Source organism: Microcaecilia unicolor, chromosome 4 (genome assembly GCF_901765095.1).
Source record: "Microcaecilia unicolor chromosome 4, aMicUni1.1, whole genome shotgun sequence".
Lineage (NCBI taxonomy): Eukaryota > Metazoa > Chordata > Amphibia > Gymnophiona > Siphonopidae > Microcaecilia > Microcaecilia unicolor.
The window spans coordinates 180,375,994-180,400,144 of record NC_044034.1 but is presented as its reverse complement, the minus strand read 5'-3'; the positions used below and the strand labels follow the sequence as shown (position 1 = coordinate 180,400,144).

The following is a 24,151-nucleotide window of genomic DNA, read 5'->3' as shown; positions in this document are numbered from 1 at the left end:
TCTATCACTAACCATACTCTCTCCAAAAGACATCACACGATGTGATACCCGCAAGCGAGCCTTCTCCGGAGTAGCCCACACACTCTGGAATGCACTGTCTGAAAGGCTCCACTTAACACAAGACTATCTCTACTTCAGGAAGCAGGAGGAAGCTTGGCTCTTCGATCAGGCCTTTAATGGAAGAAGTAATTAACTTGTTAGTCTCACTCACACACACAAGGAGTGACACGGGCTGCACATACTGCAGCAGGACATATTTCTCCACTCCTACCCTAGCTGAGATATTTAACCATCTCTCTGACCTCATGTATAACTTTCTTTAAATGTCACCTTACTTTCTAACTGTTCTTACTCTCTTACCTATCTATATGTTCCATCTTTGCTTTACCCTTCACTATCAGTTAAAATGTTCTATTATGTATTGTGTTGACATTGTAGGCAGTATATTATGCCATACTTTGTATTGTTATTTGAATATTTTTACTGACTCTGCCTTGAGTGAATTCCTTCAAAAAGGCGGTAAATAAATCCTAATAAATAAATGTTTTATTGGTTTGTAATGTTCCTGGGGTTTGGCCATTTTTTAAAATTATGTAAGCCACACTGTACTTTGATGGTAAGTGTGGGATATAAATGTCATGTAATAATAATAAAGAACAGTTGAGTCCGCAAAGTTAAACCCAGCTGAACCTATATGACAAAACAGAGGTTAGGCAGAGAGAATGAAACTGTCTGTGATTGTGAAGTACACCTGAGCCTGAAAGGTGATGCATAACTATGATTGTGACATGAAACAAAGCTAAATCTGTAAGGTTAAAGCCAGGGGAGTCCATAAGGCTAAACAGAGCTTATACAGATAAACACAGTTGAAACTGTGAGGAGAATCCCAGTTGAGTGTGCAAAGTAAAGCACAGCTGATGTCTCCAATGTGCCTGGTACCTGAAAGACAGCTGATACTGGTAATAAAGCTCAAATTCTCAGGTTCCAACAGCATGTCTTCATTTGAAATGCAGTTTATAGTCTCAGGAAGCAATGCCACAGAGACTTCCAGCCTAAAATGCAGCTGAAATCTTAAGCTGTCCTAGACAGTAATGCAAGAGATACTTAAGGCTTGCAAAACTGCCAAGACTGGAAGAGTGCAAAACAGCTGCAACTCTCAGAGTGGTAAAGAGCCGCAACTCTCAGGCTGGAAATCAGATGAGACTCTCAGGCTGAAAAATAGGCCACTTACAGGTAGCAAAATAGGTAACACTTCCAGGCTACAATACAGATGTCAATTCCATGTGACAGTTAGAAATTAACAAACAACTGATATCTACAAGGTAGAATAGAGATAATAGCTTCAGGCTGGAACACAGTTTAGTTTTCAGATTAGATAGCCCTAGGATGTAAAGCAGTATGTAATACAGCCAGAATTCAGAAGAGATATCAGACTTAAGACAATGAAAATCAAAGCAGATAGTTTAAGGGAGCATCCTAGGATGAGATGTACCCCTGGAGGAATTTTTAGTCCCAGTCAGTGAGGCCACATGCATAACAGCAAGCCCAGCCTTGCCGTTACCGAAACTAGGCTGATCAATGGTGTGGCCAAAGCTCAGACTAGAACTGCTGAACTGAATAGATCACCAAAGAGACATCAACTGACTGAGGGATTTTTTTTTTTTAAGTTCCAGACCTGGTGAGGAAGACTGCATGCAGCACCATGTGGAACTTGGGAAAAAACAAAACAAAACAAGTAGCCATGAAGATTCCCCAGTTAGAGACTGAACAACAAGAAGCACAACAAAAAGTACCTCAACATGAGGCAATACAAAATATTTGCCATTCCCACACGCTCCATGAAACAGAATGCAGGATGGCGGGACTGACTGCAAGTCAGCAGCTATACCAGTATTCCCAGCAGGGAATAGGTGAGTGAACAGAAAGTGAAAAGAAATGCTACAATGCTGTAAGCAGCAAAAATGCTAGATGCAAGTTCTACCATAGGCATGCAATCTGATTCTTTGCCAGCTTAGGAGCCTCAGCTGTGTTAATTTCCAGTATTAGCAGCCGCATAAAAAATGCTGAAATTCTGTCTTTCACAAAATTTCCCAACTCTTTAGCACTTCTGAGCCTCCTGTGCTGTCCCAAGGAATGTCTTAACAGTCAATTTCATAGTCAGCTTCTTCGTGCCTGTCTTAATTGCCTCAAAGCCTGTTCCTGATGACCTGAGTCATATTGGAAGCTTCAGCGAGAATTCCTAGCTACAGACAGTGGCGTAGCCAAGGGTGGGCTCGGGTAGGCCCAGGCCCATCCACTTTGGGTTCAGACCCACCCAGTAGCAGCACATCTATAATGTGGCTGGCAGGGATTCCCAAGCCCCACCAGCCGAAAACTCCCAACTGTCCCTCCTGCATACCTTTTAAATAGCAGATCTTTGCCTGCAGCGACTGATACTTACTGTTCGCACCGGCCCTGCAGCCTTCCCTCTGATGTATTCCCGCCTATGTGGAAACAGGAAGTTGCATCAGAGGAAAGGCTGTGGGGCCAGCATGAGCAGTGTGTATTAGTTGCTGCTTGCTGTTGTTGAAAATCTGCTATTTAAAAGGTATGCATGCACAAATATTTTAAACAGTATATTTGTATTGTCAATACTCTGGTTTTTAAAATTTTTTTTATAATAGACACATTATGCAATACATGTGAAACTTTAGACTTCTACAAGATCCATTGAAACTTTAGAGAATACAACTCTATTATACAAAATAATTTGTGTGAAATAAAAGGCATACATTTTGTAACACATCCTTTAGGGGCAAAACAGTACAAAACGTCATTCTGAGATTAGAATACTATAATTGAACATGATAGTCAATACAGTAAGGTGCAATTAAAAAAACAAGGGTAGTAAAGGAGCATTATGGGAGCATTACAATGCAGGAAACACATACACCATTTTCAGAATATAATGCAGATGAATCTCAAGACCACTGGACACAAGTGTTGTGCCAGTTGTTTAAGTGATTAAGGTCAAGTACAGTCTGGCATATTTAAGTTAATGGGCAATTTAAGTGTTCACTTTAGAAGTGACTACATGTGAAAATTGTAGCATTGAATATACATGTAAATGGTGGCGATTTCAGAAAGCTGCTCTTTGCATTTGTTAAGTCTAGGATGCAGAGATTTTCAAGGGGGTGCAATTTGAAAGAGTTGAAAATTTGTATGCGTATTTCCTATTTTATAAGGGGACTATATATTTAAACTAACTTCCCCATCTGACAGCTTCAAGGAACGTATAGGCTTTATACAAGTGTTCATTTTGGCCTTGGCTGCAATTATTCTTAATTTCCCATTTTCTGCCTTAAGTGAAAAAAGGAAGGAAAAAAACACCTCTTGCAGCTTTGCTAGTTGATTGTTTCTACTTATATATACAATTTTGTGAAACTGGGAGTTATACATGTAAAGTTCAGGCACCTACATGTGGAAGTTGCTAGCACTTATACATGAAAGATTGCAAATGATGACACTTTTTTTCTAAATACAGTTTTTCAAAATCAGTACCACCTCTGTAAATACCAGAAAATGCATGTGTGTTTAACAGTGTCCTTATATGTATTTTACAAAAGACTCTATGATCAACAGACACTTTTGTAAAATGTGAACATCCCGACCTGGATGTCCCATTTGCCATGTTGTGTCCCTATGCAAAATGGGGGTTCATGTGGTGTTTGCTTGTGTTTTGGTGATTTGTGTGGTCCCACAATGAGTTCTACTCATGTGTAGGATGTTTGACTATTTGTTTTGGAGGACATAGAGGCTGCACTAGGAGACATCAGCCAGAATGAGGTTTTTGAGTTTCTGTTGAACAAAATGCACACAATGATAACTATATCAAGAAGCGCAGTACTGGTAATATCCTGCAAGTAAAGAATTTCATTTTATAATGATACACTGACAATATTTCAAACACTGTTAGGGTTATTTCATCTTTATTAGAATTATATGCCTAAAATTAATATGTTAATGTTAAATGTTTAGAATATATCACTATGAAATAGTATTATGTAAGACTGAAAGAAAACTTTTGAGATACAATGGCTTATTTAAATGCAGATAGACATTAAGAGTTTTATTTATATTTTACAAAACTGAACTCTTCTAAAAGTAGAAGCTATATAATAATAATAATAATAATAATAAATCTTTTGTTTAAACGTAGGAATTCAAGATCACATTCAAGTCACCATCCTTACAAATCAGGCACCATCCAGAATAAATACATACAGGGAATACAAAAACTTTTATTACAAAACAGCAGAGAGTTACAAAATTCTCATCAAAATTTTAACTAAACCCTATCCCTTCAGATCTGACTCTTTAAATGAACATTTAAACAACCACAAACATATATCATGGTTTTTTTAAAGCATTCAATTTTCTCAACAGAACTAAAAAACTGATAGGGGAAGCACAGAAACTGGATCACAGCAAGATGTATTTCCTGTAACAGCAGGTAACATCCATACTTTATATCAGAGATCAATGACAATTAAGCCCTAGTTTAGCTTCCTTTTAAGCAGGAACTGTATCTAAGACTATAGTAAAGATGGTGAAGACTTGGCATGTCAATTAAATACTGTAGTTAACACACTTTACTAATGTATTAGAAATTCTACATTAAGTACTCCAATTTGTCAAGGTTAGGATAAGATACACAAGCTTCAGTACAATTTATACTGTATGATCACCTGAAAATACCATAATACATTTCATTAATTTGAACATATAATATATGGTTCAATGCCTATAAACATTAAACATTTTAAGTGAACATATGATGCTAAGCATTTCCCCAGTACATCTCTGATAGTACTTTTCTTCTTCCCTCAGGATGGCTGTGACAAAATAATTATCTTCCTGGGCACAACACAACGAATGGATTTATGAAATCCATATCAGAGCAACGTTTATGAAGACAGCATGTAATCCACAGCCTGATAAACAGATTATCAATGGATCGAATACCTTTCATGGTAACAGATATAAGGAGCACTCTGTAAATCACACAGGTCAGAAAAACAGAACAGTTACCATTTCAAGATATACATCTCTGTATCTACACAAGTTCCCTCACTTTGGCAAAATTAATAGTCCCATTAGGGTATGAGTGGGGTTCGTAGTTGATGGTTGCCCTATGTCTTTTTAGCTCTGGGGGAAGCATTTAGACTGGATTTCATTTTATGCCCCATTCCCTGACTTGTGGGTGCAATAGACCTGCCAAGATCCCTTTTTACAGACTGGGGATGTTGTCTGAGTGAAGGGGTGATGTGTGCCACAGAGTGCTCTTGATTGTCGCATATCCACTTTATGTTTGACAGTGGTGATGTTTTTCCACCTGCTGTGGGCTGTAATCAAAAAGAGAGGTTATAAAAAGAAACATTTCAAATAAAATGCCTAAGTGGATGGACCCTTACAACATTTTGTCTGGAAAGGTTTTCACATCTTGGCCCTTGCCCTAGCCACTGACCTCTGTTTTGAACTGACTTACCTAAACATGGCTATTTTGGTTCATACAAAATATAATTTAAATACAATCCTCAATTACATTGAAATTTGCATTAGACATCCACTAATATATTAATAATAGTAGGCGGAAAAAGCCTCAAAGAGCTTCAGGGCAACCCCTTCAGAGCTAAAAACTCTTCATGATTGGTTGATAAACTGTGAATGCTCCTTGCTTTTATCTTGTGCCCATCTTTGCTTATCCCCTCCCACCCTTTCTATTTAAGTACATCCCTCTTTTTTCCTCACCCCTCCTTATCTGGTTTATGTGTTTTTATTGTACATTAACAAGTGACTGCAATAAATAAACAAAATAAATAAATTTAATACAATACTATCAATGAAGTGAAGGTGTTGTGAGATTTGGCACTTCAATACTTGTTAGTATGAAGGACTGGAGACATTTATTTTAGTCATACAGTAAATGTAAAGCACTTAAAATCAGTAAAGCAGTTATGAAAAAGAACCACCTCTTTTTCAATTTAAAATCTTTTATTGCTCTCTACCAATTCTAAAAATCTAAAAGATTTCTTACTTTTGTTTCTATTAATTTTGGACATAATTCCACATGAGAAGAAGCATTCTTGAAATTTAATTTCTGTATATTTTATTTATATATTTGAAAAATGTCTTTTTAATTTTGTCATATAGTTTATCTATATTTAGTGCAAGTTAACTTAAAATTACCATGGGTTATTGTGTGATATATAGCATATTAAGACTCCTTTTTACATACTGTTGTACAACTGGTGAAGCAATATCTTGCAATATACAATCAAATATTAGCTAACACATAAGCCCAACAACATCATCACATGATCCAAAAATATCAAAAGGGTCCCATGTATCACACATGCTAACCATCGTTATAATTTTAACACACCTACACACGCTGACCATTCCAACAGCATTTTAATTATTGTTCTAGTATGGTTAAATTTAATACACACTTTTTACATCTGAAATTTAGCTCATATCTGGCCATTCTGATGTGACATGATGGGAGTCAAATAGTGAAAGATTGTATTCTGGGCCAATATAATTGTCACCTCTCTCACCTCCAAGTTCCTTTTTCTGCTGCAGAAGCAATTATCAGTTGGACTTCACTCCCCCACCCCACTTCACCCCCTGCCTAAATAAGGTACAAAACCAATCATCTGCTATAATCCAGGCACCTACACCTACCTCTAATCCATGGTTTTTAGAACCATGAAAGGCATAAGGATATGCACAGTGCAAAACGTTTTGGTTCATTTTCAGTTTGTTTAGCATTTTCCCCTGCTTTTTGGATTTTTTTTTCAGTTCATTTCTCACATTCATTTTAATATAAAATTTTCAGCATGTATTAGGTTAACGTACGTTAAATTAGTTTAGTGTGCACTAAATTTTAAATGACACACTAATGAAATGAGTGCACGCTAACAAATGCGCATTCCTAGAAAGGTACAAAGGCTTCATTTAAGGAAATGTTTCTATCTTTTGTGTAGCAGAAAAAAGCTCTGTAGTAAATAGGATTATATTGATTAAGTGTTATTAGCTATTAACACAGCAACTAACGCACACCAACAGTTAACTTTTAGCACAGCGCCCACGTTAACATGGCATCTCTATAACTTGGTGCTACAATTTAGGGGTCCAATTAAAGCAAGCTGTGAGTCTATCCTAGAACTGCGTGTAATTCCTGTTACAGAATACTAGAGTAAGTCAGCACTAATGCACCTACAAAAATGCCCACTTATGCCCCAACAGCAGGTATAAATATGTGCACCTAAATGCCACATTTATCTGTGTAACTTACAGGCATGTAAGTAGGAGGTATGACCATGGCCCACCCATGCACCGCCCCCTATGAACGCCCCTTACATTTACGCACTAAGACAGCTGTATGCTAAAGTTATAAAATTCCACTGAATAGTGCCTAGCATTTATATGTGTAACTGTTAAGTTATAGACTACATTACATAAGTATTGCCATACTGGGAAAGACCAAAGGTCCATCGAGCCCAGCATCCTGTTTCCAACAGTGGCCAATCCAGGTCACAAATACCTGGCAAGATCCCAAAAATGTACAAAACATTTTATACTGCTTATCCCAGAAATAGTGGATTTTCCCCATTTAATAAAGTCTATGGACTTTTCCTTTAGGAAGCCGTCCAAACCTTTTTTAAACTCCGCTAAGCTAACCGCCTTTACCACATTCTTTGGTAATGAATTCCAGAGTTTAATTACACGTTAAGTGAAGAAACATTGTCTCCGATTCGTTTTAAATTTACTACATTGTAGCTTCATCGCATGCCCCCTAGTCCTAGTATTTTTGGAAAGCGTGAACAGACGCTTCACATCTACCCATTCAACTCCACTCATTATTTTATAGACCTCTATCATATCTCCCCTCAGCCGCCTTTTCTCCAAGCTGAATAGCCCTAGCCGCTTTAGCCTTTCCTCATAGGGAAGTCGTCCCATCCCTTTTATCATTTTCGTCGCCCTTCTCTGCACCTTTTCTAATTCCACTATATCTTTTTTGAGATGCGGTGACCACAACTGAACACAATATTCGAGGTGCGGTTGCACCATGGAGCGATACAAAGGCATTATAGCATTCTCATTTTTGTTTTCCATTCCTTTCCTAATAATCCTTTCCAAATAATACCTATTTGCTTTCTTAGCCGCAGCAGTACACTGAGCAGAAGGTTTCAACGTATCATCAACGACGACACCTAGATCCCTTTCTTGGTCCGTGACTCGAAACATGGAACCTTGCATGACATAGCTATAATTCGGGTTCCTCTTTCCCAAATGCATCACTTTGCACTTGTTCACATTAAACGTCATCTGCCATTTAGACGCCCAGTCTCGTAAGGTCCGCTTGTAATTTTTCACAATCCTACTAGCATTTAACGAGCAACTGTTAAATTATAGCTAACACGTGTGCAACTGTTAAGTTATAGACTACTAGCACTTACGAGTGTAACTTGTAAAGTTATAGAATACTAGCACTTAATGAGTAACTGTTAAGTTATAGAATACTAAATGATAGAATACAAACACTTACACGTGTATCTGTTAAGTTATAGACTATTAGACTTAACAAGTGTAACTGTTAAGTTATAGACTACTAGCATTTAACGAGTGTAACTTAAGTTATACACTATTAGCACTTACAAGTGTTAACTGTTAAGTTACAGAATACTAGAATTTACATGTGTAACTGTTAAGTTATAGAATATTAACACTTATGAGAGTAAATGTTAAGTTGTAGAATACTAGTACTTACGAGTGTAACTGTTAAGATATAGAATATTAGCTCTTACGAGGGTGACTGTTAAGTTGTAGAATACTAGCACTTACGAGAAAGGGTATGATACATACCTGTAGCAGTTGTTCTCCGAGGACAGCAGGCTGATTGTTCTCACGACTGGGTTGACGTCCGCGGCAGCCCCCACCAACCGGAAGAAGCTTCGCGGGACGGTCGGCACGCAGGGCACGCCCACCGCGCATGCGCGGCCGTCTTCCCGCCCGTGCGCGACCGCTCCCGCCAGTTGAATGACTAGCAAAAGATGAAACACACAACTCCAAAGGGGAGGAGGGAGGGTAGGTGAGAACAATCAGCCTGCTGTCCTCGGAGAACAACTGCTACAGGTATGTATCATACCCTTTCTCCGAGGACAAGCAGGCTGCTTGTTCTCACGACTGGGGTATCCCTAGCTCTCAGGCTCACTCAAAACAAGAACCCAGGTCAATTGAACCTCGCAACGGCGAGGGAACAACAGAAATTGACCTACGAAGAACAACTAACTGAGAGTGCAGCCTGACCAGAATAAATTCGGGTCCTGGAGGGTGGAGTTGGATTTACACCCCAAACAGATTCTGCAGCACCGACTGCCCGAACCGACTGTCGCGTCGGGTATCCTGCTGGAGGCAGTAATGAGATGTGAATGTGTGGACAGATGACCACGTCGCAGCCTTGCAGATCTCTTCAATAGTGGCTGACTTCAAGTGGGCCACCGACGCTGCCATGGCTCTGACACTATGAGCCGTGACATGACCCTCAAGAGTCAGCCCAGCCTGGGCGTAAGTGAAGGAAATGCAGTCTGCTAGCCAATTGGAGATGGTGCGTTTCCCGACAGCGACCCCTAGCCTGTTAGGGTCGAAAGAAATAAACAATTGGGCGGACTGTCTGTTGGGCTGTGTCCGCTCCAAGTAGAAGGCCAATGCTCTCTTGCAGTCCAATGTGTGCAACTGACGTTCAGCAGGGCGGGTATGCGGCCTGGGGAAGAATGTTGGCAAGACAATTGACTGGTTAAGATGGAACTCCGACACCACCTTCGGCAGGAACTTTGGGTGGGTGCGGAGCACTACTCTGTTGTGATGAAATTTGGTATATGGAGCATGAGCTACCAGGGCTTGAAGCTCACTGACCCTACGAGCTGAAGTAACTGCCACCAAGAAAATGACCTTCCAGGTCAAGTACCTCAGATGGCAGGTATTCAGTGGCTCAAAAGGAGGTTTCATCAGCTGGGTGAGGACGACGTTGAGATCCCATGACACAGTAGGAGGCTTGATAGGGGGCTTTGACAAAAGCAAACCTCTCATGAATCGAACGACTAAAGGCTCTCCAGAGATGGCTTTACCTTCCACACGATAATGGTAAGCACTAATCGCACTAAGGTGATTCCTTACTGAGTTGGTCTTGAGGCCAGACTCTGATAAGTGCAGAAGGTATTCAAGCAGGTTCTGTGCAGGGCAAGAACGAGGTTCTAGGGCCTTGCTCTCACACCAAACGACAAACCTCCTCCACTTGAAAAAGTAACTCTTTTTAGTGGAATCCTTCCTAGAGGCAAGCAAGACCCGGGAGACACCCTCAGACAGACCCAACGCAGCGAAGTCTACGCCCTCAACATCCAGGCCGTGAGAGCCAGGGATTGAAGGTTGGGGTGCAGCAACGCTCCGTCGTTCTGCGAAATGAGAGTCGGAAAACACTCCAATCTCCACGGTTCTTCGGAGGACAACTCCAGAAGAAGAGGGAACCAGATCTGACGGGGCCAAAAGGGCGCTATCAGAATCATGGCGCCGCGGTCTTGCTTGAGCTTCAGTAAGGTCTTCCCCACCAAAGGTATGGGAGGATAAGCATACAGGAGGCCGGTCCCCCAATGAAGGAGAAAGGCATCTGACGCTAGCCTGCCGTGTGTCTGAAGCCTGGAACAGAACAGAGGCAGCTTGTGGTTGGTCTGAGAGGCGAAAAGATCCACCGAGGGGGTGCCCCACTCTCGGAAGATCTTGCGTACCACTCTGGAATGGAGCGACCACTCGTGCGGTTGCATGACTCTGCTCAGTCTGTCGGCCAGACTGTTGTTTACGCCTGCCAGGTACGTGGCTTGGAGAAGCATGCCGAAGCGACACGCCCAACGCCACATACCGACGGCTTCCTGACACAGGGGGCGAGATCCGGTGCCCCCCTGCTTGTTGACGTAATACATTGCAACCTGATTGTCTGTCCGAATTTGGATAATTTGGCAGGACAGCCGATCTCTGAAAGCCTTCAGTGCGTTCCAGATCGCTCGGAGCTCCAGGAGGTTGATCTGCAGATCCTTTTCCTGGAGGGACCACAGACCCTGGGTGTGAAGCCCATCGACATGGGCTCCCCACCCCAGGCGGGATGCATCCGTCGTCAGCACTTTCGTGGGCTGCGGAATTTGGAATGGACGTCCCAGGGTCAAATTGGTCCGTATGGTCCACCAGAGCAGTGAAGTGCGGCAACTGGTGGAGAGGCGGATGACATCCTCTAGATTCCCGGTGGCTTGGAACCACTGGGAAGCTAGGGTCCATTGAGCAGATCTCATGTGAAGACGAGCCATGGGAGTCACATGAACTGTGGAGGCCATATGACCCAGAAGTCTCAACATCTGCCGAGCTGTGATCTGCTGAGACGCTCTGGTCTGCGAAGCCAGGGCCAAGAGATTGGTGGCCCTCGCTTCGGGAAGGTAGGCCTGAACCGTCTGGGAATTCAGCAGCGCTCCTATGAATTCCAGAGACTGAGTTGGCTGGAGATGGGACTTTGGGTAATTTATCACAAACCCCAGCAGCTCCAGAAGTTGAATAGTGCACTGCATGGACCGGAGGGCTCCTGCCTTCGAGGTGTTCTTGACCAGCCAATCGTCGAGATATGGGAACACGTGCACTCCCAGCTTGCGTAGGTAGGCCGCTACCACCACGAGGCACTTTGTAAACACTCGTGGGGCAGAGGCGAGCCCAAAGGGCAGCACACAATACTGAAAGTGCCGTGCGCCCAGGCGGAATCTGAGATACTGTCTGTGAGCTGGCAGTATCGGGATGTGAGTGTATGCGTCCTTTAAATCCAGGGAACATAGCCAATCGTTTTTCTGAATCATTGGCAGAAGGGTGCCCAAGGAAAGCATCCTGAACTTTTCTTTGACCAGGAATTTGTTCAGGCCTCTCAGGTCTAGGATGGGACGCATCCCCCCTGTTTTCTTTTCCACAAGGAAGTACCTGGAATAGAATCCCTGCCCTTCCTGCCCGGGTGGTATGGGCTCGACCGCATTGGCGCTGAGAAGGGCGGAGAGTTCCTCTGCAAGTACCTGCTTGTGATGGGAGCTGAAAGACTGAGCTCCCGGAGGACAATTTGGAGGCAGGGAGGTCAAATTCAGGGCGTATCCGCACCGCACTATTTGGAGAACCCACTGGTCGGAGGTTATGAGAGGCCACCTTTGGTGAAAGAATTTTAACCTCCCTCCGACCGGCAGGTCGTCCGGTACGGACACTTGTAGGGCGGCTATGTTCCCGTGGATCCAGTCAAAAGCCCGTCCCCGGCTTTTGCTGTGGAGGCGCAGGGGGCTGCTTAGGCGCACGCTGTTGACGGGAACGAGCGCGCTGGGGCTGTCCCTGTGCCTGACGAGGCCTTCGGGCTGGCTGGTTGTACCTACGCTTCGCAAAAGAATAGGGTGCAGCCTGCCGAGCCCGGGAAAAACGCCCGCCCGCGGGGGCGGGTGCTGAAGGCGCCCGGTGGGAGAGCTTGTCGAGAGCGGTTTCCCGCTGATGCAGTTGGTCAACCATCTGCTCGACCTTCTCGCCAAAAATATTATCCCCCCGGCAAGGGACGTCAGCCAGTCTCTGCTGGGTGCGGTTGTCCAGGTCAGAGGCACGCAGCCATGAGAGCCTGCGCATCACTATACCTTGGGCCGCAGCACGAGATGCCACGTCACAGGTGTCAAAAATCCCCCTGGACAGGAACTTTCTGCACGCCTTCAGCTGCCTGACCACCTCCTGATATGGCCTGGACTGCTCCGGCGGGAGCTTATCAACCAGGTCCGCCAGCTGTTGCACATTGGTCCGCATGTGGATGCTCATATAGAGCAGGTAAGATTGGATGCGGGTCACGAGCATGGAGGATTGGTAGGCCTTCCTCCCAAATGAGTCCAGAGTGCGAGACTCCCACCCCGGGGGCGCCGAGGCGGTATCCCTCGAACTCCGTGCCCTCTTGAGAGCAGAATCCACGACCGCTGAGTCATGGGGCAACTGGGGCCGCATGAGCTCTGGGTCAGAGTGGATCCTGTACTGGGACTCTGCTTTCTTGGGAATGGTGGGGTTAGTTAGTGGTCGCACCCAGTTCCGAAGCAGCGTCTCCTTCAGGACATTGTGCAGCGGTACCGTGGAGGACTCTCTAGGTGGTGATGGATAGTCGAGGACCTCGAGCATCTCGGCCCTCGGCTCTTCCACAGAGACCACGGGAAAGGGAATGCTTATAGACATATCCCGCACAAAGGAGGCAAAGGAGAGACTCTCAGGAGGTGAGAGCTTCCTCTCCGGTGACGGCGTGGGGTCCGAGGGAAGGCCCGTAGACTCCTCTGAGGAGAAATATCTCGGGTCTTCCTCTTCCCCCCACGAGTCCTCATCCTCGGTATCGGACATTAGCTCATGTAGCTGAGTCCGGTACCGGGCCTGGCTCGACGTCGAGGCACCGAGGTCTCGGTGTCGTCGAGCGGTGGACTCCCGCGCCGGCGGGGACGGAGCTCCCTCCATCGACGTCGACGGGGACTCCACCTGCGTGGCGGTCGAGACCGGCACCGCAAGCGGCGGCGGTGTCGACAGCCCCGGCGCCGGGCTAGAGCTCGCCGGCGCCACAGTCATCGGCGCCGGGGGCGCAAGCACCCCCGACGCCGGCACAGCCTGGCGCATCAGCCCTTCCAGGATCCCCGGAAGGATGGCTCTGAGGCACTCGTCCAGGCCCGCTGCCGGGAAAGGCGGTGGGGCCGGTAAGGGTGTCGGTGCCAGAAGCTGCTGGGGGCCAGGAGACGGCACCGAGGTGCCGGAACCCCGACGCGTCGGTACCTCCACCACCGACGGAGATCTCTCCTCTCTGCGATGACGCTTCGGCGTCGACTCCCCTTCAGGGTGCACCGAGGGCTCCCGGTGACGGCGCTTCTTATCTTTTTTCCGGTGCACGTCACCGGCGCCGGAGGGCATGGAGGAGGAGGAGGTCGATCCCCCTCGGTCTCGAGGTACCGGGTCCGACAGGGTTCGGTCCCGTGGCTCACGAGCTGAGGGAGTGACCGGGGCCGACAGCCCACGCGGCCTCTCAACCCCACTCTCACCGGCGGACCGGCGGGCCGACGGGACCTGTTCTCCTGGGGTCGCTGCCATCGGTGCCGATGTCTCGGGCATCGATACCGGTACCGAAGATCCGGCCTTCGATACCGATGCCGTCGAGGTCGACGTCGAGGGGCCGGCGCAAGTTCCAAAAAGACGGTCTCGCAGAACTTGCCTCGCAACCTGAGTCCGTTTCCGGAGACCGAGACACAGCGCGCACGACTTGAGATTGTGCTCCGGCCCGAGGCACTGGAGGCACCAAGCGTGGGTGTCGGTCTGCGAGATCGGCCGGCCGCAGCGACCACACTTTTTAAATCCACTCGGGACCTTCGAGGACATCGACGGAAAAATCGCGTCGGCGAAGTCAAAGTCGGCAATGGTGGCTAAAATCACACCACGAAAAAACTAGCCGACCGAGCGGCCACTAGGCCGCAATGAGGCGTCCCCGCTGGAAGCGAGGGAAAAGGGACGCGCGAAAATCTTTTTTTTTTTTTTTTTTTAACAATACGAAGAAAGAAAGAAAGAGGAACCGAACGGGTCAAAGCAACGATCCGCGTAAACGCGGTCGAAAAATCCGGCGGCTGAACGGAGAGAGAGGCGATTGCACAACTCTCTCCAGTCGCAGAAAAAAAGTAACTGGCGGGAGCGGTTGCGCACGGGCGGGAAGACGGCCGCGCATGCGCGGTGGGCGTGCCCTGCGTGCCGACCGTCCCGCGAAGCTTCTTCCGGTTGGTGGGGGCTGCCGCGGACGTCAACCCAGTCGTGAGAACAAGCAGCCTGCTTGTCCTCGGAGAATAACTGTTACAGTTACATGCATAAGTGCTAGTATTCTATCACTTAAGAGCGAAAGTGGGCCTAACTTTAGGCAATCTATTATAGAATAAGGGGATTAATGTGTGCTACTTTCTGTGTTAACAGCATATACAGAATGAGACACAGGATAGGCGAGAATTAACACAGAACCGTAGTTACTGTGTGTAAATTTAATGCTACCTCAATAGGTGTACCTAATTGCACTGCATTATGTGCAATGTGGTTAATACACAGTAAAGATTTTTTCTTTGTGCTAGCTCTATGTGGAGATGCTGGGAATACATTCAATTTGTGCAAAGGTTTTAAAATAAATGGGCAAACACCACATTAAATAGGCTAATACCGCATGAAAACTGTAAAATTTTAGCGCAGAAAATAGGCCCAATAAGGGAAAATTAGGTTCTTATCTTGGTAATTTTCTTTCCTTTAGTCACAGCAGATGAATCCATTAACTGATGGGTTGTATCCGCCTACCAGCAGGTGGAGATAGAGAGCACTGAAAAACCACAGTGACCTTGGACGGCTAGCCCCTTCTGCCTTCAGTATATGAAACTTCCAAAGCACAGTGAAAAGGAAAGGTAAAATAACATGAACTTTCCTCACAGTGAACAAACGCCCCAGTGTCGGGAAACGCACCATCTCAAATTGGCTAGCAGATTGCATTTCCTTCACTTACGCCCAAGCTGGGCTGGCTATTGAGGGTCATGTCACGGCTCATAGTGTTAGAGCCATGGCGACGTCAGTGGCCCACTTGAAGTCAGCCACTATTGAAGAGATTTGCAAGGCTGTGACGTGGTCATCAGTCCACACATTCACATCTCATTACTGCCTACAGCAGGATACCCGACGCGACAGTCGGTTCGGGCAGTCGGTGCTGCAGAATCTGTTTGGGGTTTAGAATCCAACTCCACCCTCCTAGGCCCATTTTTATTCTGTTCCAGGCTGCACTCTGTTAGTTGTTGGTGTTTAGGTCAATCTCAGTTATGTCCTCGCCGTTGTGAGGCCTAATTGACCGATGTTTGTTGTTTTGAGTGAGCCTGGGGGCTAGGAATACCCCATCAGTGAGAACAAGCAGCCTGCTTGTCCTCGGAGAAAGCGAGGTTACTAACCTGTAGCAGGTATTCTCCGAGGACAGCAGGCTGATTGTTCTCACAATCCCACCCTCCTCTCCTTTGGAGTTGTGTCTTCCCTTGTCTTTGCTTTATACTGGACTGAGGAGCATGCTGTAGCGGGCAGGAAGACGGTCGCGCATACGCGATGCATGCGGATCTCGCGAGAGCTAGCAAACTTCTGTTGCTAGGAAGATCTTCTGATCCTGGGGCTGCCGTGGACGTCACCCATCAGTGAGAACAATCAGCCTGCTGTCCTCGGAGAATACCTGCTACAGGTTAGTAACCTCGCTTTCTCCGAGGACAAGCAGGCTGCTTGTTTTCACTGATGGGGTATTCCTAGCCCCCAGGCTCACTCAAAACACCCAGAAAGCGAGGTTACCAACCTGTAGCAGGTATTCTGCCGAGTTGTGATCTGCTGAGACGCTCATACCCAAGAGACCAGGGACAAAAGGTTGTCTGTCCTGGCCTCGGGGAGGTAGGCATGAGCCGTCTGGGAGTCCAGCAGAGCTCCTATGAATTCTAGTCTTTGAAATGGAAGAAGGTGGGACTTTGGATAATTTATCACAAACCCCAGTAGCTCCAGGAGTTGAATAGTCACCTGCATGGACTGTAGATCTCCTGCCTCTGAGGTGTTCTTGACCTGCCAATCGTCGAGATAAGGGAACACATGCACTCCCAGTCTGCGTAGAGACGCCGCCACTACAGCCAGGCATTTTGTGAACACTCTGGGTGCAGAAGCGAGACCAAAAGGTAGCACACAGTACTGAAAATGCCGTGTTCCCAGATGGGATCTAAGATACTGTCTGTGAGCTGGCAGTATTGGAATGTGAGTATAAGCATCCTTTAAGTCCAGAGAGCATAGCCATCGTTTTTCTGAATCATGGGAAGAAGGGTGCCCAGGGAAAGCATCCTGAACTTTTCTCGGACCAGATATTTGTTCAGGGCCCTTAGGTCTAGGATGGGACGCATCCCCCCTATTTTCTTTTCCACAAGAAAGTACCTGGAATAGAATCCCAGCCCTTCCTGCCCCGGTGGCACGGACTCGAACGCATTGGCGCTGAGAAAGGCGGAGAGTTCCTCTGCAAGTACCTGCTTGTGCTGGAAGCTGAAAGACTGAGCTCCCGGAGGACAATTTGGAGGTTTTGAGATCAAATTGAGGGCGTATCCTAGCCAAACTATTTGGAGAACCCACTGGTCGGAGGTTATGAGAGGCCACCTTTGGTGAAAAAACTTTAACCTCCTTTTGACCGGCAGATCGTCCGGCACAGACACTTTTATCTCAGCTATGCTCGCCTGGAGCCAGTCAAAAGCCCGTCCCTTGCTTTTGCTGGGGAGCTGCAGGGGCCTGAGGAGGCGCATGCTGTTGACGCGAACGAGCGTGCTGGGGCTTAGCCTGAGCAGGCTGACGGGCAGGGGGATTGTACCTATGCTTATTATAAGCGTAAGGAGCATTCCTCCGTCCCGCATAAAACCGTCTACCTCTAGAGGTAGATGCTGAAGGCGTCCGGTGGGAGAGCTTGTCGAATGCGGTGTCCCGCTGGTGAAGCTGTTCTACTACCTGTTCGACGTGCTCACCAAAAATGTTATCCCCCCCGGCAAGGAGCATCCGCAATCCGCTGCTGGACTCTATTCTCCAGGTCAGAGGCACGCAGCCATGAGAGTTTGCGCATCACTATGCCCTGAGCAGCGGCCCTGGACGCTACATCAAAAGTGTCGTAGGCACCCCTGGACAGGAATTTCCTACACGCCTTCAGTTGCCTGACCACCTCCTGAAAAGGCTTGGCCTGCTCCGAAGGGAGCTTATCGACCAAGTCCGCCAGCTGCCGCACATTATTCCGCATGTGGATGTTCATGTAGAGCTGGTAGGATTGGATCTTGGACACGAGCATAGCAGAATGATAGGCCTTCCTACCAAAAGAGTCTAGAGTCTTAGATTCACGGCCCGGGGGCGCCGAGGCGTAATCTCTACTACTCTTGGCTTTCTTGAGAGCCGAGTCCATAACTCCAGAGTCATGAGGCAACTGGGTTCTCATCAACTCGGGGTCCCCATGGACTCGATACCGGGACTCAATCTTCTTGGGAATGTGGGGGTTACTTAACTGTTTCACCCAGTTCATCATCAATGCCTGCTTCAGGACATTATGAAGGGGAACAGTGGACGACTCCTTAGGTGGTGAAGGATAGTCCAGGACCTCGAACATCTCAGCCCTGGGCTCATCCTCAGTAACCACTGGGAAGGGAATGGCCGTAGACGTTTCCCGGACAAAGGAAGAGAAAGACAGACTCTCAGGGGGAGAAAGCTTTCTCTCTGGCGAAGGGGTGGGATCGGAAGGAAGGCCACAAGACTCCTTGTCAGAGAAATACCTGGTGTCTTCCTCCACCTCCCACGGCCTCACCGTCGGTATTGGACACAACTTCAGCCGAGCCCGTCTCGACGCCGAGGAACCCGGTCCCCTATGGCGGTGCCGAGAAGAAGACTCCCGTGCCGGCGGCGACGAAGCTCCCTCCAGCGACGTCGACGGGGAGTCCTCCTGGGTGGCAGCGGACGCCGATGCTGCAAGCGGTACCGGTGTCACAGTCCGCACCACAGGCGGAGAGCCAACTGCCGCATGATTCTACAGTACCGCCAGCGCAGGCACCGGCGGTACCGGAGCAGAAGGTCGCAGCAGCCCTTCCAGAATCTCTGGAAGTATGGCTCTGAGGCGCTCGTCCAGAGTGGCTGTCGAGCAAGGCAATGGGGCCGGTACCGGCGGTGAGCTGGAGCGCGGAGGCGGTACCGGGATGTCCGGAGCAGAGCGCATCGACACCTCTTGTATGAAGGGCGAGCAGTCCACCTGGCATCGACGCTTCACGGGTACCAAATCATAGTAACATAGTAGATGACGGCAGAAAAAGGCCTGCACGGTCCATCTAGTCTGCCCACGATAAACTCATATGTGTACACCTTACCTTGATTTGTACCTGTCTTTTTCAGGGCACAGACCGTATAAGTCTGTCCAGCAGTATTTCCCGCCTCCCAACCACCAGTCCCGCCTCCCATCACCGGCTCCGGCACAGACCCCGTATAAGTCTGCCCTCCCCTATCCTAGCCTCTCAACCACCAACCCCTCTTCACCCCGCCACCCAATTTCAGCTAAGCTTCTGTGGATCCATTCCTTCTGCACAGGATTCCTTTATGCCTATCCCACGCATGTTTGAATTCCATTACCGTTTTCATCTCCACCACCTCCCGCGGGAGGGCATTCCAAGGCAGTTGCTGTTGAGGCTTGGAAGGAGGAGGAAGTGTTGCCAGAGGCTCTGCAGGCTTCCAGGGGGAAGGGAGTGAGGCCTAGCCCCTTCCCCAGAAATGAGGAAGGTCCCTGGGGAGCGGTCCTCAGGCAAGGCCCAGGATATGGGGCCTCCTGGGGCCCAGGACCAGAAGGCCTGGAAGAACGGTTCCCTCTCTGTTAAAGCCGCAGAGAGGAGGAAGAGGAGCCCGGTAGACCGGAGAGAACAGCAGCCCGAGGGTGGAAGCCAGTCCGGTACCCCCCTCACTGGCCTACAACATCCAGAAGGTGAGAGGAGGGGAGAGCTGGTGAAGACCCAAGAAGGGAGTTTGCCGGGCAGAGAGAAGGTGGAGGAGATGGATACCTGTCAGGAGAGTCAGCCTGAATCTGAGGAGACAGGCAGTGAGGACAGCGAGTCCTCGGAAGAGGAAGATTTTTGGGAGAGAATCCAGGACCCAGAGGACCCGGCTAGTGGTTTGATCAAAGTGGTTAGGAGAATCAAGGCCGTGGAGAAAGAGGTGGTGGAACTGGGTAAACGTATCAAGATGGCTAAAACCATGATTAAAGTAGCTCCAGCAACACACAAGAAACTATATGAAAAGGAAAAAAAACATCTAAAAAAAATGCTTGGGAAGAAAGAACAGCTGCTTGGGGTTTTAAAAAAAGGCCCTGGGAACCCTTTGCGCGAGATTTATGTGAACAAGGAAAGAATGGCTTCTGGTTCTCTCGCTGGAGGCCAGGGAAGTAAACGATCAGACCCCACAGCAGAACAGAGAGGGAAGAAGACAGAGGGTTCAGTTCCTGGGTCCCTGCATTCTTCGGTGCCAGAACTGACCGGGAGCGGTACACAAGCCACATTAAAGTATATGCAGTACCTGGCAAGCCAGCCCGGTCCTCTTCCAGAGACAGCAGAGCTCAGGGACGTCAGGGCTGGTCTGGATCAGACTTCTCAGACACAGAGACCTGTGGAGGAAAATACAGAAGCGAGAGAGTTTCAGAGACAATCATTCCAGATACTAGACACAGGGTCAGGCGCTACAGGGGAGAGCCTGTTGTCTAATGCAGTTCTGGTTGAGCCGATGCAGAAGAAAGAGGGCGGTGTACCCGGAATGGAGCAGTGGGCTCCAAGCAAGGACAAGCGGTTGCAGCCACAGGTGTTTTCCACTGGAGGCATCGGTTTCAGGAGGTCGGCAACCTACGAGCGCAGTGCCATTACTAGCGCAGCAGGTCCGCCCACGAGGATCGAAGGGGCAGGACGTCATACCTGATCGAGAGACGGCTGATTCGCAGTGTGCAGAGGGCAGTTCGCAGCTGCAAGGGACATCACAGACAGCCGGTGGAACATCGGAGGCGAACCAGAGGGCTGTAGCGCTAAGGGGGACAGAGGCTAATTTTCAGCAAGGAACGGAGAGACGATACGCGGAGCTTCCGGGTTCGAGGAAGCTCTGCCCACTCACAGCAGATGAGAGGGCAGGTTTGCCCAATCGGGGCGCAGGAGGAGGGAATTTGCACGGGTTCGACAACGGGACCGGAGCAGAGCCATCAGAGAGAAAGGAGTCAAGGCACCCAGAAGGCTGTGAGAAAGAAGGGGCAGACAGGGAGATTCTTGCAGCGCCAGCCCCGCAGCAAGTAATGGCCGCAAGGACTGCCGGTAATGCGGTACCAGACTTGGTTCAGCCGGAGGGAGGGCGGGCTGAAGGGGGTTTGTTGCGGGATTCTGGGGCAGCTGAAGGTTTGCAGTGGGAAGGTTCTTTTGGTGTAGATTTGCCTGATGCAGGGGACTCAGGTGTCTGGGCAGCAGGGGATGGAGGTATGTCGGTGGGCCAGCAGCATCAGGGAAGAGGGGGTATGGTTCCTGAGCGGCAGGGAGGCCCCAGAGTAAAAGGAAGGGGGGGAGGCAGGGGGGAGGGGCAGCGAGAGGGGGGAGATGACATCATTACGGGTACGGGGGGCAGGAGGTGGGGGGGAGTAGGGAAGACAGTAAGGCTGAGGGGCAGCAAGGGAGGGGGCGGAGTTGGAGGGTAGGGCTGGCACCAGCTCAGGGGTAGGGGGGCGATGGGGGCAAGGGTCTGTGTCCTTTGCTGCAGTGGTCCAGGGAGGGGGGAGGAGGGAGGGGGGAGGACCTGCGGGGTATGAAGGGACAGGCAGGGGTTTTGGGGGAATGGGGAAAGGGGGTGGGCAGTTACCAAAAAGACGCAATGTGGTTCAGCTTAAATGGATAGGGGATGGAGCAATGCCGTCCCGGGAAAAGGTCTTGAAACAGGTGATGGGGATGGGGTTCATACCTGAGAACTTTTACGCTTGTATACACCCCGTCAACATCCCCGAATATGATGTAAGCTTTATGACCCAGAGGGGGATGGAAATCTTTTGGGAACGGTATGAGGGAGTAAGGGGGAAGGGGGAGTGGCGGGACTTCAGGGTGATTCCGATCAGCAAGCTGGACCTGGTGCAGGTTACCCTACTTGTGCGGAATGAGTCTATCTCAGGGGTAGATCTGGCTTACTGGCTCCAGCGGTATGCGGAGCTGAAGTCACCACTTACTAAGCTACCGGATCCGAGTAGGGTTTGGGCAGGAGGTTGGGGAGCCCAGGTAAAATTAAAACAGGACGGCTATGTCGTTCAGCACATCCCCTCGGCAGCTTTCATCGGCCGTGACAGGATACTGTGTTTTTACAAAGGACAGCCACGACAGTGCTTTAGGTGTGGTTCATTTCGACATTTTAGCATGTCCTGCCCTATGGTAAAGTGTGGGAGATGTGGGGACACCCAGCACTCCACGGAGGATTGTACCTCGATTCGGTGAAATCTCTGTAGAGGGCTGGGGCATGCATTCCGGAATTGCCCTCGGGCGTCCCATAATGAGTGGGACATGTGGAGGAAGGGGTATGGCGGGGTGGTAGGGGAAGAGGAGGGGGCAGGGCAGGGGGTGCTGGGCAGGGAGGAGCTGGTAGGAGAAGGGGAGGGGAGGCAGGAAGGAGGGTCGGGGGAGGAGCAGGAGGGGGATTGGGTGCGAGTTCCACAGAGGAGGGGGAAGTCTAGAAAGGGGGGGACACGGGCGGTAGGCGGGGAGGTGCCGCAGCAGGGGGCGAGGGGGGGGAATAGATATCAGGTGTTAGGAGAGGAGGATGGGGGGGCTGAGGGTGAGGAGGGTGAACAGATGAAGGGGACGAGGGTGGAGTTGATGGAGGAGGGAGCAGAGGCAGGGGGGACAGCAGAAGGCAAAAGGAAATATAAAGAGGTTCAGGTGGGAAGTACAGGGAGTCGGAAGAAGGGAGGGGAGGTTCAGGGCAGTAGGGAAGAGGGAGGGGGGAGAGAGGAGGCAGGGGGAGGGGAGGGTGGAAGGGATGGGAGAGGGAAGGGGAGTAAGAGGAAGGCCGAGGGGGTTGTGCAGGGGGCATGGGCCCAAGTGTATGAGTGGGGGGACAGAGTGGAATTGGAGGAGGTTTTGGAGGACAGGGAGGACCTAGAGGAGGAGTTAGGGGGTGAGGTTGGGGGAAGGGGGAAAGGGAGGGTGAGGGGTAAGGGAGTGGGATTGGATAGCACAAAGAAGAAGAAAGGAAGGAAGAAAGGGGGAGGGGAGGGGGAGGTAAAGGTGGGACTGGTGGGGGGGGGGGGAAGGGGATCGGGTGGGGGAGGACGATGGCCGCACAGAAGAGGACCTGTCTCAGGGTGCGAAGGGGGAACATCAGGAGGTTCGGGTACAGAGTATAGGAGGTGTTGAGCAGCTCGGTTACTCTCCATGAGAATGGCGGGACTTGTATTAACATTTGCTACCCTTAATGTGGCCAGTATCTCCTCCCCAAAGGCGCAATGCTTAGCGTATGACAGGTTTGCGCGGGTCCGAGCGGATTGTTTCCTGATACAGGAAACCCGGCTGACGTCTCTGGAAAAAATCAGGCGGGCGAGACGGGCCTGGAGGTGGGGACCCTCGGTGTGGGGGTTGGCGAGGGACAGGTATGGGGGAGTGGGAATTTTATTTAAGACGCACCGGGTGAATATCCAGAGGGTGGTGGAGTTGGGGGTGGGGAGATGTCTAGTGGTAGATGTAATTTGGGAGGGAAGAGCGTTGAGGGTGGTCAACGTGTACGGGCCCCAGAGTAAGAGGGAAAGGGTACTCCTTTTTGGGAAAATTCGGCCCTACCTGTACACCTCACGCCAGGTAGTCTGGGGTGGGGATTTCAACACTATATTGAGGAAAATGGATAGTGGGGGACGGTCAATGCAGGTGAGCTATGATGGGGTGAGACTGGCGAGGATTATGCGGGAGGCGGGGCTGGTTGACGCACATGTGGAGTTTTGTGAGGGGCAGGAGGGGTTCAAATTCTTCAGAGGACAGTGCAAGAGCAGAATAGATCGCTTCTTGGTGAGGAAAGGGGTTGGTCTGGGGGGCCCAAAGATTGTGGATGTGGACTTTTCGGACCACCATATGGTTCTCCTTCAGGTGGGGGGAGCGGGAGCACAGAGGCCAGGGAGAGGGTTGTGGAGGCTGAACTTAAAGTGGTTAAGTAACAGGCAGGTGCGGGAAGAATTTCTTGGGTTTTTGGACGATCAGGTTACAGTACAAGGAGCATTTTCATCGATTGGTGGGTGGTGGGACACGGTGAAAAGACGCACACGGGGGTTTTTTTTGAGGCAGGCGAGAAGGGAGGGTAGGGAAAGGACGAAGCTGGGTCTGGCGGTGAAACAGAAGAGGGATAGATTAATTTCTCAGGGGGGGAGTGAGGTGGAAATAAGGGAACTCCAAGAGCTCCTGGAAAAGGTGCAGTTCAATCGTTACACCTCATTGGTGTATGAACGAGATTTCGGGAAGAT

General features: G+C 49.0%; 1 protein-coding gene across 6 annotated transcripts in view; it reads right to left on the bottom strand.

Moving 5' to 3' along the window:
* Positions 1–4,061: 4,061 nt before the first annotated feature.
* Positions 4,062–24,151, bottom strand: part of STK33 (serine/threonine kinase 33) — a 430,311-nt gene continuing 410,221 nt past the window's right edge. For all 6 annotated transcript variants that reach the window (XM_030201030.1, XM_030201029.1, XM_030201032.1 and 3 more), the window contains one exon: positions 4,062–5,384. In XM_030201030.1, coding sequence (XP_030056890.1) covers positions 5,172–5,384 — 213 coding nt within the window. In that variant the 3' untranslated portion in view covers positions 4,062–5,171. The remainder of the gene's footprint in view (positions 5,385–24,151) is intronic.